The sequence below is a fragment of the Salvelinus fontinalis genome, chromosome 14 (genome assembly GCF_029448725.1).
Source record: "Salvelinus fontinalis isolate EN_2023a chromosome 14, ASM2944872v1, whole genome shotgun sequence".
NCBI classification, from domain to species: domain Eukaryota; kingdom Metazoa; phylum Chordata; class Actinopteri; order Salmoniformes; family Salmonidae; genus Salvelinus; species Salvelinus fontinalis.
In genome coordinates, this window is record NC_074678.1 from 35461008 (window position 1) to 35473618 (window position 12611).

Consider the following 12611-nt stretch of genomic DNA (forward strand, 5'->3'; position numbering starts at 1 on the left):
GGAGCTGGGAGACAGATGGAGGGTACATAGTGGAGCTGGGAGACAGATGGAGGGTACATAGTGGAGCTGGGAGACAGATGGAGGGTTCATAGTGGAGCTGGGAGACAGATGGAGGGTTCATAGTGGAGCTGGGAGACAGATGGAGGGTTCATAGTGGAGCTGGGAGACAGATGGAGGGTTCATAGTGGAGCTGGGAGACAGATGGAGGGTTCATAGTGGAGCTGGGAGATAGATGGAGGGTACATAGTGGAGCTGGGAGACAGATGGAGGGTTCATAGTGGAGCTGGGAGACAGATGGAGGGTTCATAGTGGAGCTGGGAGACAGATGGAGGGTACATAGTGGAGCTGGGAGACAGATGGAGGGTACATAGTGGAGCTGGGAGACAGATGGAGGGTTCATAGTGGAGCTGGGAGACAGATGGAGGGTACATAGTGGAGCTGGGAGACAGATGGAGGGTACATAGTGGAGCTGGGAGACAGATGGAGGGTTCATAGTGGAGCTGGGAGACAGATGGAGGGTACATAGTGGAGCTGGGAGACAGATGGAGGGTACATAGTGGAGCTGGGAGACAGATGGAGGGTACATAGTGGAGCTGGGAGACATATGGATGGTTCATAGTGGAGCTGGGAGACAGATGGAGGGTTCATAGTGGAGCTGGGAGACAGATGGAGGGTACATAGTGGAGCTGGGAGATAGATGGAGGGTACATAGTGGAGCTGGGAGACAGATGGAGGGTTCATAGTGGAGCTGGGAGACAGATGGAGGGTTCATAGTGGAGCTGGGAGACAGATGGAGGGTACATAGTGGAGCTGGGAGACAGATGGAGGGTTCATAGTGGAGCTGGGAGACAGATGGAGGGTTCATAGTGGAGCTGGGAGACAGATGGAGGGTTCATAGTGGAGCTGGGAGACAGATGGAGGGTACATAGTGGAGCTGGGAGACAGATGGAGGGTTCATAGTGGAGCTGGGAAACAGATGGAGGGTTCATAGTGGAGCTGGGAAACAGATGGAGGGTTCATAGTGGAGCTGGGAGACAGATGGAGGGTTCATAGTGGAGCTGGGAGACAGATTGCGGGTACATAGTGGAGCTGGGAGACAGATGGAGGGTACATAGTGGAGCTGGGAGACAGATGGAGGGTTCATAGTGGAGCTGGGAGACAGATGGAGGGTACATAGTGGAGCTGGGAGACAGATGGAGGGTACATAGTGGAGCTGGGAGACAGATGGAGGGTACATAGTGGAGCTGGGAGACATATGGATGGTTCATAGTGGAGCTGGGAGACAGATGGAGGGTTCATAGTGGAGCTGGGAGACAGATGGAGGGTACATAGTGGAGCTGGGAGACATATGGAGGGTACATAGTGGAGCTGGGAGACAGATGGAGGGTTCATAGTGGAACTGGGAGACATATGGAGGGTTCATAGTGGAGCTGGGAGACAGATGGAGGGTTCATAGTGGAGCTGGGAGACAGATGGAGGGTACATAGTGGAGCTGGGAGACAGATGGAGGGTTCATAGTGGAGCTGGGAGACAGATGGAGGGTTCATAGTGGAGCTGGGAGACAGATGGAGGGTACATAGTGGAGCTGGGAGACAGATGGAGGGTACATAGTGGAGCTGGGAGACAGATGGAGGGTTCATAGTGGAGCTGGGAGACAGATGGAGGGTTCATAGTGGAGCTGGGAGACAGATGGAGGGTTCATAGTGGAGCTGGGAGACAGATGGAGGGTACATAGTGGAGCTGGGAGACAGATGGAGGGTTCATAGTGGAGCTGGGAGACAGATGGAGGGTTCATAGTGGAGCTGGGAGACAGATGGAGGGTTCATAGTGGAGCTGGGAGACAGATGGAGGGTTCATAGTGGAGCTGGGAGACAGATGGAGGGTACATAATGGAGCTGGGAGACAGATGGAGGGTACATAGTGGAGCTGGGAGACAGATGGAGGGTACATAGTGGAGCTGGGAGACAGATGGAGGGTACATAGTGGAGCTGGGAGACAGATGGAGGGTTCATAGTGGAGCTGGGAGACAGATGGAGGGTACATAGTGGAGCTGGGAGACAGATGGAGGGTACATAGTGGAGCTGGGAGACAGATGGAGGGTACATAGTGGAGCTGGGAGACATATGGATGGTTCATAGTGGAGCTGGGAGACAGATGGAGGGTTCATAGTGGAGCTGGGAGACAGATGGGGGGTACATAGTGGAGCTGGGAGATAGATGGAGGGTACATAGTGTGAAGACTGGTGGGGTCGGAGTCCCGCACAGGCCGGGTATCACATTATGTGACAAGGGTGGCGACCAACCTCAGGCAATACTGTTTGGACTTTAGAGGGGAAATGTTTTTACCATTTCTTTATCAGGGGTTGCCACCTCTGCCATACGATCCTTAATGTAGTGACAAGCCTCCATGAAGTCCTTATCTATTGTCTCCCTGTGTGAACATAACATAACATTTAGCCACTTGTTATAACATAACATTTAGCCACTTGTCATAACATAACATTTAGCCACTTGTCATAACATAACATTTAGCCACTTGTCATAACATAACATTTAGCCACTTGTCATAACATAACATTTAGCCACTTGTCATAACATAACATTTAGCCACTTGTCATAACATAATATTTAGCCACTTGTCATAACATAATATTTAGCCACTTGTCATAACATAATATTTAGCCACTTGTCATAACATAATATTTAGCCACTTGTCATAACATAATATTTAGCCACCTTACATAACATTTAGTCATCTTTCATAACATAACATAACATTTAGCCACTTGTCATAACATAACATTTAGCCACTTGTCATAACATAACATTTAGCCACTTGTCATAACATAACATTTAGCCACTTGTTATAACATAACATTTAGCCACTTGTTATAACATAACATTTAGCCACTTGTCATAACATTTAGTCACCATTCATAACATAATATTTAGTCACCTTCCCTAACAATTCATAATGACAGAAAGACATATTTTAGTAGTGCTGCAATGGTTGAGTCAATTATCATAAATGGCAGTCGGGAAATGAAGTGTTTCAAAAGATGTCAGGCCTTGTGATAATCATACAGTAGATCAGCATTAGAAACAAACCCCCTGAGGGCCTGTTTCTGAGAAAGAGTCAAGAAGTCAACATATCCCACACATCCTCCCTGTCACGGAATCATGCCTCACTCCGTGCGTGCGTGCGTGCGTGCATGTACGCAGCAGAAGGGGTCAGCTCTTGGGGCCAGACCATTATAGGGTCGGGCCCCAGCAGAGGACTGCTTTTGTATTAATGTTTCACTCAGCACCTCTCATTCTGCATTCATTTGGCCCTGAAGACTCTAGACTGAAGGCGCTACACTGAAGGCTCCAGGCAGGATGCAGCTGGCCCTCACCTGAACAAAGACCTGGATTGTGTGTCTGACATCAGAGACTAGAGTAGACACATTGGGGATGAAGGATGGACGTAGGCTGCCATAAGGAGACCTCAGTGGGATGAGAGGGGTCTGAATAGATGTGCCATTTATACTTGTTCGACCAACTCTATATTTTCTTTGCAGATGGTTTGTTCACAGTTAATTTCATTTCAGAAGACCTCCACTGAGATGGACATTTTCTGCAAAAGTTAAGAACCTTGATCAAGAAGTCCTGTCTCACCCTGCTTCTGGCTGCTCCTCCAGGAGTGCCTGGCTGGTCTCTGGGTCTTGAGGGTCTCCCTGGCCCTCTGTCTCCCCAGCCTGGGATCCTGCTCCCTGGGCCATCTCTTCTGTGGCAGTGTCCTCTCCCTGGCCCTGGGATTCTCCAGCTCCCTCCTCCTGCTCCTCCTTCTTCCCCTGAACCTCCTGCATCTCCTCAGGCTCAGAGCTGTCCACCTCCTCGGCCTCCTCCTTCTCCTCCCCGCTCGACTCCTCCTCACTGGAGGTGGTCTCATACCTGGTCATTAACAACAACACAAACAAACAGCATCAATGAGACGACTGAAGTACCAAGAGACTTACCAAGTACCAAGATATGACAAGAAAAGGTCATTCAGCCCCAGGTGTTCTGGCTATTTACTCACAGGGCTGGCCATTTACCTAACATTGATGTGTAACATCTTGGAATCTGTGAGCAGTGAGAACATGGCCTTGAAGTATATTGAGGGACATTCGTCTTTAGGATGTTATGAATAGATGGTTGATGGAACTTCTATAGGGCCCTTAATCAGAAAGGCTAAGGTCAGGCAGAGAATACTGTTCCTTCATGGATGTTTGTGAACCGATCTTTCAGGAGCCGCAGAATCCCCAGAATTCCTAAGGGAGAGGGGCGAATAGAGGCAGTGTAAGGAGAGTTCACGTGATCAGAGTCTGAAGGAGGGAAGTCTGTGCTGTGTTCTCAAGGCTATGTGTGTGTTTGTGTGTGTGTTTTCTCAAGGCTATGTTGTGATTAGGAACAAGGAGGGCATGGAGGAAACATCTGAGCAGAGGCAGGATAAACAGCACCCACATCCTGGTTTAGCTCAGGGGTCAGGGGCAACCATAACCTGACACAGTAAACCCTTTAGAAATCTAAAAGGAGAGAATAGTACATTCAGAAACAGTTGACGAAATCGAAACAGTTGAAGTCGGAAGTTTACATACACCTTAGACAAAAACATTTAAACTCCGTTTTCACAATTCCTGACATTTAATCCCAGTAAAAATTCACTGTCTTAGGTCAGTTAGGATCACCACTTTATTTTAAGAATGTGAAAAGTCAGAATAATAGTAGAGAGAAGGATTTATTTAAGCTTTTATTTCCTTCATCCCATTCCCAGTGGGTCAGAAGTTTACGTACACTCAATTAGTATTTGGTAGCATTGCCTTTAAATTGTTTAACTTGGGTCAAACATTTCAGGTAGCCTTCCACAAGCTTCCCACAATAAGTTGGGTGAAATTTGGCCCCTTCCTCCTGACAGAGCTGATGTAACTGAGTCAGGTTTTTAGGCCTCCTTGCTCACACACGCTTTTTCAGTTCTGCCCACAAATTTTCTATAGGATTGAGTTCAGGGCTTTGTGATGGCCACTCCAATACCTTGACTTTGTTGTCCTTAAGCCATTTTGTCACAACTCTGGAAGTATACTTGGGGTCATTGTTCATTTGGAAGACCCATTTGCAACCAAGCTTTAACTTCCTGACTGATGCCTTGAGATGTTGCTTCAAAATATCGACATAATGTTTTCCTCATGATGCCATCTATTTTGTGAAGTGCACCAGTCCCTCCTGCAGCAAAGCACCACCACAACATGATGCTGCCACCCCCGTGCTTCACCGTTGGGATGGTGTTCTTTGTCTTGCAAGCATCCCCCTTTCTCCTCCAAACATAACAATGGTCATTATGGCCAAACAGTTCTATTTTTGTTTCATCAGACCAGAGGACATTTCTCCAAAAAGTATGATCTTTGTCCCCATGTGCAGTTGCAAACCGTAGTCTGGCTTTTTTATGGAGGTTTTGGAGCAATGGTTTCTTCCTTGCTAAGCGGCCTTTCAGGTTATGTCGATATAGGACTCGTTTTACTGTTGATACAGATACTTTTGTACCTGTTTCCTCCAGCATCTTCACAAGGTCATTTGCTGTTGTTCTGGGATTGATTTGCACTTTTCGCACCAAAGTACGTTCATCTCTAGGAGACAGAACGCGTCTCCTTCCTGAGCGGTATGACGGCTGCGTGGTCCCATGGTGTTTATACTTGCATACTATTGTTTGTACAGATGAACGTGGTACCTTCAGGCGTTTGGAAATTGCTCCCAAGGATGAACCAGACTTGTGGAAGTCTACAATTTTTATTCTGAGGTCTTGGCTGATTTCTTTTGATTTTCCCATGATGTCAAGGAAAGAGGCACTGAGTTTGAAGGTAGGCCTTGAAATACATCCACAGGTACACCTCCAATTGACTCAAATGATGTCAATTAGCTTTTCAGAAGCTTCTAAAGCCAAGACATCATTTTCTGGAATTTTCCAAGCTGTTTAAAGGCACAGTCAACTTAGTGTATGTAAACTTCTGACCCACTGGAATTGTGATACAGTGAATTATAAGTGAAATAATCTGTCTGTAAACAATTGTTGGAAAAATGACTCGTGTCATGCACAAAGTAGATGTCCTAACCGACTTGCCAAAACTATAGTTTGTTTACAAGAAATTTGTGGAGTGGTTGAAAAACGAGTTTAAATGACTCCAACCTAAGTGTATGTAAACTTCCAACTTCAACTGTAGCTTACCTGGAAATGTTCCTTTAGTCATGTATATTGCTTATGCTTGTTTGTTGTGTCTTGATGTGTCTCCCGTGTAGCTGTGGTCTGAATGAACCGCATCAGGTAAATTAAAGAAAACAAAATGTTTTATACTGAGCTGAGTTCTCCTCTGAAGTAAAAGTAGAGCCATCCCGACTGAGTCTGTTCTAGTTCTGATGAGGGGGGCCAGCAGTGTGTTAGCTAGGCTATTGTAATGATGTGTGTGCTGGTAGGAGGGCCAGACAGCAGCTAGGGTATGCTAGCTACAACCGTGCTGTAGCATGAATACTAGACCAGCCTGTTGTAATCACAGCCAGGAGAGAGGCATTTGTTTTCCAGTACCACCTCTGTCATCTAACTCACATCTCATCAACATCAGACAGGCAAAGCACAGCCTAATCATAGGGCATCAAAGTCATACACTCGCACACAAAATGAAATGCACGCGCATGCGCACACACACACAACACACACACATAAACAGGAAGGGAGAGTCACAGTGGGGGCAGTGGGAGAACACATGGGAGAGACAGGGTGAAAGATAGAGAGAAAGACAAATAGAGTGTAATGTAAAAAAGCTAGGACTTACAGTATACTACCCTTTACATCAAGACATTCAATCCAAACCTAAAACATTGATTTTGGACAAAATTACCTGAATTGATTATTACTACCAAGGATTATCAAGAAAAACTTCTAGCAAACCAAAACCTGCAGAAGAAACACAGCGGAAACCTGGAAATACCCTCAACCCAACAATGAGTGAGTAATATTCAGTCTGAAGTTGCTTCTGAAGCCATGAAGTAAAATACAATAATATCTGGGTAATTTTGTTATATAAAGCTACATTAATTCTAGAACAGAACAGACCTGACTGCAACTTCAATTAGCACTGAAGTGTGAAGTGAGATGTGTGAAAATGCTTGAGCCCAACAATGGCAGGAGAGTTTCACAGCCTGCCCCACCCAAATGCAGAGGCTTTTGAAGCCCCCTACTCCATGGCTTCGCCCGTGCAGATATCACAGTACAGTACCCCTTGGAAATTGAAAATAACACTGCATGGAATAAGTACAAAAGTAAGCTCCTCAAGGACAATCCAGAGACACTATTTGCTGACTGCTACAAAGAGGGGAACGTAAGCAACTTAATTTTCCACACAGACCATCCATTGGCATGGCACAGTGCTATAAGAGCACACTGCCCCTATATCAAGAGAGATGGTATTGGCGAAAATGCAACAGCCTCTGTCAACAAGTCTGGAACAGTAACGGTGCAGGGCAAACTCAGGCAGTTTTACGGGATCAAAGAGAGAGCACAGCAGGAAAAGCTCTCTCTCTGTGACCACTCCCCCATCCTGAGTGAGTCTGATCACACCTCATCCTCAAAATGCCCTGCATACGAGCAGCCCCAAGAGGAGTCACCCCTCCTTCACTGAGCAGACCCAGGTCCCACAACTGTACTGCTCCTCCATTATTGAGAGAGAGAAATTCACCGAGCTGGAGAGAGAGATGGTGGAGCTCAGATAGCTAGTCCACACACTCCAGACAGAACAGACCCACAAAACAGAGCAGAACAGCAACACCCCCCCAACAAGACCTGAAGGGCAGAAGGTGGAGATGGACGGCTGTTTGAGAGAGCGGGCTGCTCTACGGACTGAGGTGAGAGAACTTAAAGAGGAGAGAGAGGAACACATGTCACAGTTAACAGCAGTGAAGGAGGAGGGAGAGGAACACATCACAGCTAACAGCAGTGAAGGAGGAGGGAGAGGAACACATCACAGCTAACAGCAGTGAAGGAGGAGGGAGAGGTACACATCACAGCTAACAGCAGTGAAGGAGGAGGGAGAGGAACACGTCACAGCTAACAGCAGTGAAGGAGGAGGGAGAGGAACACATCACAGCTAACAGCAGTGAAGGAGGAGGGAGAGGAACACATCACAGCTAACAGCAGTGAAGGAGGAGGGAGAGGTACACATCACAGCTAACAGCAGTGAAGGAAGAGGGAGAGGAACACATCACAGCTAACAGCAGTGAAGGAGGAGGGAGAGGAACACATCACAGCTAACAGCAGTGAAGGAGGAGGGAGAGGAACACATCACAGCTAACAGCAGTGAAGGAGGAGGGAGAGGAACACATCACAGCTAACAGCAGTGAAGGAGGAGGGAGAGGAACACATCACAGCTAACAGCAGTGAAGGAAGAGGGAGAGGAACACATCACAGCTAACAGCAGTGAAGGAGGAGGGAGAGGAACACATCACAGCTAACAGCAGTGAAGGAGGAGGGAGAGGAACACATCACAGCTAACAGCAGTGAAGGAGGAGGGAGAGGAACACATCACAGCTAACAGCAGTGAAGGAGGAGGGAGAGGAACACATCACAGCTAACAGCAGTGAAGGAAGAGGGAGAGGAACACATCACAGCTAACAGCAGTGAAGGAGGAGGGAGAGGAACACATCACAGCTAACAGCAGTGAAGGAGGAGGGAGAGGAACACATCACAGCTAACAGCAGTGAAGGAGGAGGGAGAGGAACACATCACAGCTAACAGCAGTGAAGGAAGAGGGAGAGGAACACATCACAGCTAACAGCAGTGAAGGAGGAGGGAGAGGAACACATCACAGCTAACAGCAGTGAAGGAGGAGGGAGAGGAACACATCACAGCTAACAGCAGTGAAGGAAGAGGGAGAGGAACACATCACAGCTAACAGCAGTGAAGGAGGAGGGAGAGGAACACATCACAGCTAACAGCAGTGAAGGAGGAGGGAGAGGAACACATCACAGCTAACAGCAGTGAAGGAGGAGGGAGAGGAACACATCACAGCTAACAGCAGTGAAGGAGGAGGGAGAGGAACACATCACAGCTAACAGCAGTGAAGGAGGAGGGAGAGGAACACATCACAGCTAACAGCAGTGAAGAAGGAGGTGAGAAAGCTGACGTGTGACAGAGAGCAGGACACTCCCCCAGAGAAGCCAGGAGAACAGCCCACCTCAGACCCGGACCACAACACCACAATGGGACAGACAACACAGAACCCACCAACCCAACAGACCCTACCCCCTCCTATCAGTCCCCCTGTCAGCTCCCCCGATAGCCCTCCTGACAACCCCCACACATCCACTGAGGACACACTAAAGCCAGAGATTGTGCTCCTCATAGACTCAAATGGCAAACAACAACATGAAGAGTTATCTATCCGAAACAGAGATTTATGGATAAACCACTTCTCCAATCTTTTTGGCTCTATAATAAAAAACAAACAGCAAAAACATATACCTGATCAATTACAAATCTTAGAATCAGCTATTAAAGACTACCAGAGCCCACTTGATTCTCCAATTACATTGAATGAATTACAGGATAAAATACAAACCCTCCAACCCAAAAAGGCATGTGGTGTTGGTGGTATCCTAAATGAAATGATAAAATATACAGATTCCAAATGGCTATACTTAAACTCTTTAACATCATCCTCAGCTCTGGCATCAATATTGGGGCATCTTCCCCAATGGGATATGCATCAACAGAAACCTTGGGAAAATCCTCTGCAATATCATTAACAGCAGATTCGTACATTTCCTCAATGAAAACAATGTACTGAGTAAATGTCTAATTACATGCTATAGTATAGCACTGTATTGTATAAGCCATATGCATTATGCTAAACATAAAATGTGTATCATGCATTATGTTAAATATAGGTCTGATTAAATCAAGTGAATAATCAACATACACAGTGTAGTAGTTTGCTGCTGACATACTGTCACGCCCTGACCTTAGAGATCCTTTTTATGTCTCTATTTTGGTTTGGTCAGGGCGTGAGTTGGGGTGGGTATTCCATGTTCTATGTTGTGTATTTCTTTGTGGTTGGCCCGGGTGTGGTTCTCAATCAGAGGCAGCTGTCTATCGTTGTCTCTGATTGAGAACCATACTTAGGTAGCCCTTTTTTCCACCTGTTTGTGTGGGAAGTTGACTTTGTTTAGGGCACATAGCCTTTGAGCTTCACGGTTTGTTTTTGTAGTGTTTATTGTTTTGTTCGGTGTCATTTTTATTCAATAAAGGAAAATGTACGCTGACCACGCTGCACCTTGGTCCTCCTCCTTCAACAGCCGTGACACATACTGTATATATACTGTACATGCACAAACAAACAGCACTGTATGAGGACACACAGAGAGATCCAAATATAGAGGAGTTATTAAGAGAAGCATTGTTACCCTCCGTTGACTCCCACAAACTTGAGGTTCTTCTTGGCTCCTCCTCTGTTCCCCTGCTTGTCTGCAGCACCGTTCTTCTTCATGATGGATTTCAGACCTGAGGGGGGGAGGGGGGGAGAGAAAGATATTGATTTATTTAAAAAGCTGTCTGAACCAGCCGGTTGACAAGACGCTCCTCTTTCAGTAACACCTGTCTGAACCAGCCAGTTGACAAGAAGCTCCTCTTTCAGTAACACCTGTCTGAACCAGCCAGTTGACAAGAAGCTCCTCTTTCAGTAACACCTGTCTGAACCAGCCAGTTGACAAGACGCTCCTCTTTCAGTAACACCTGTCTGAACCAGCCGGTTGACAAGACGCTCCTCTTTCAGTAACACCTGTCTGAACCAGCCAGTTGACAAGACGCTCCTCTTTCAGTAACACCTGTCTGAACCAGCCAGTTGACAAGACGCTCCTCTTTCAGTAACACCTGTCTGAACCAGCCGGTTGACAAGACGCTCCTCTTTCAGTAACATCTGTCTGAACCAGCCAGTTGACAAGACGCTCCTCTTTCAGTAACACCTGTCTGAACCAGCCAGTTGACAAGACGCTCCTCTTTCAGTAACACCTGTCTGAACCAGCCAGTTGACAAGACGCTCCTCTTTCAGTAACATCTGTCTGAACCAGCCAGTTGACAAGACGCTCCTCTTTCAGTAACACCTGTCTGAACCAGCCAGTTGACAAGAAGCTCCTCTTTCAGTAACACCTGTCTGAACCAGCCGGTTGACAAGACGTTCCTCTTTCAGAAACACAGCCACTGCTTTAGTCATTTGCGAAGAATTTGAAAGATTTTCATATCCAACCTGTCCTCCCACAGCAAACAAAACATATGTTTTGCCTATGTTACCACTAAAATAAATCACATAGAGCTTTCCTGCAGTCAATGACCAAAAGCGCCCTCTTTGGCCTCATGGGTGGAATGTTATTCATACTTTACAGTGACCACCTTTGCCGTGTGGATGGGGGCATCATCATCCTATGGGGGCATAGCCATGGTAGCCAAAATAATGGCCTGCCCAGCATTTTTATACATGACCCTAAGCATGATGGGATTGCTTAATTAATTAACTCAGGAACCACAACTGTGTGGAAGCACCTGTTTTTAATATACTTTGTATCCCTCATTTATTGAAATGTTTCCATTATTTTGGCAGTTACCTGTACATGTTCGTACAGTAACAGACAGGCTCTTTAAAATGGCAGCAGCAATCAAAATGTTTACCACACGTTGGTTTTTGACTCCTCTAATTTCCTCACAGTCACTCTAGCTGAGAGCAATGTGGGCGAACAAACTATGTGTGTGTGTGTATACGTGTATGTGTGTGCGCGGCATGTGTTCAGGTTGATGATTATGTGTGTTTGAAGTAGAACATGGGGGGCCTGGAAGACAATGCTGAGCCTCTGGATACAATTACAACACAACTGAGCTCATTAAAATGTGTGGAAACCCTCAACCCTCTCGCTGCAAGCTAGCTGGCACAAACAGTACACGCAGACACACACACACACACACACACACACACACACACACACTCACTCACAAACACGCAATCACGCACACCCAATCACACACGCATGCACGTACGCACGCACATACACCCTGGCGTATAGCACAAAGCTAGCTAAGGCTCCCCAGGGCCTTAGTCTGTACTTCCACAAGACTTAATGAGATGACTATGAGAAAGTTACACAGCAAGGACAGAGAAGAAGACAGTGTAATTAATTACTAAACCTAGTTTACAGCCTAGTCAGCCAGTTAAAGACACTGTTATTTACATGGGATTCCCAGTCCATTGAATGTGTTCTCTATACTGTATTAAAGGGACATTGAGGTACACCGAGCGTACAAAAGGAGAACACTTTCTCTTTCCGTGACATAGACTGACCAGGTGAATCCAGGTGAAAGCTATGATCCCTTATTGATGTCAGTTGTTAAATCCACGTCAGTCAGTGTAGATGAAGGGGAGGAGACAGTTTAAAGAAGGATTTTAAACCTGGACTGTGTAGCTATGTGTGTCATTCAGAGGGTGAACGGGCAAGACAAAATATTGTAGTGCCTTTGAACGGTGTATGGTAGTAGGTGCCAGGTGTACCGGTTTGTGTCAAGAACTG

The 12611-nt window shown here is 46.5% G+C and overlaps 1 protein-coding gene across 7 annotated transcripts in view; it reads right to left on the minus strand.

The window, feature by feature from the left end:
- kank4 (KN motif and ankyrin repeat domains 4) overlaps positions 1-12611 on the minus strand; it is a 113372-nt gene that overhangs the window by 16468 nt on the left and 84293 nt on the right. For all 7 annotated transcript variants that reach the window (XM_055861560.1, XM_055861559.1, XM_055861556.1 and 4 more), the window contains 3 exons: positions 10464-10560; positions 3657-3932; positions 2346-2430 (listed from right to left, as the gene is read on the minus strand). In XM_055861560.1, the coding sequence (XP_055717535.1) occupies positions 2346-2430; positions 3657-3932; positions 10464-10560 (458 nt within the window). The remainder of the gene's footprint in view (positions 1-2345; positions 2431-3656; positions 3933-10463; positions 10561-12611) is intronic.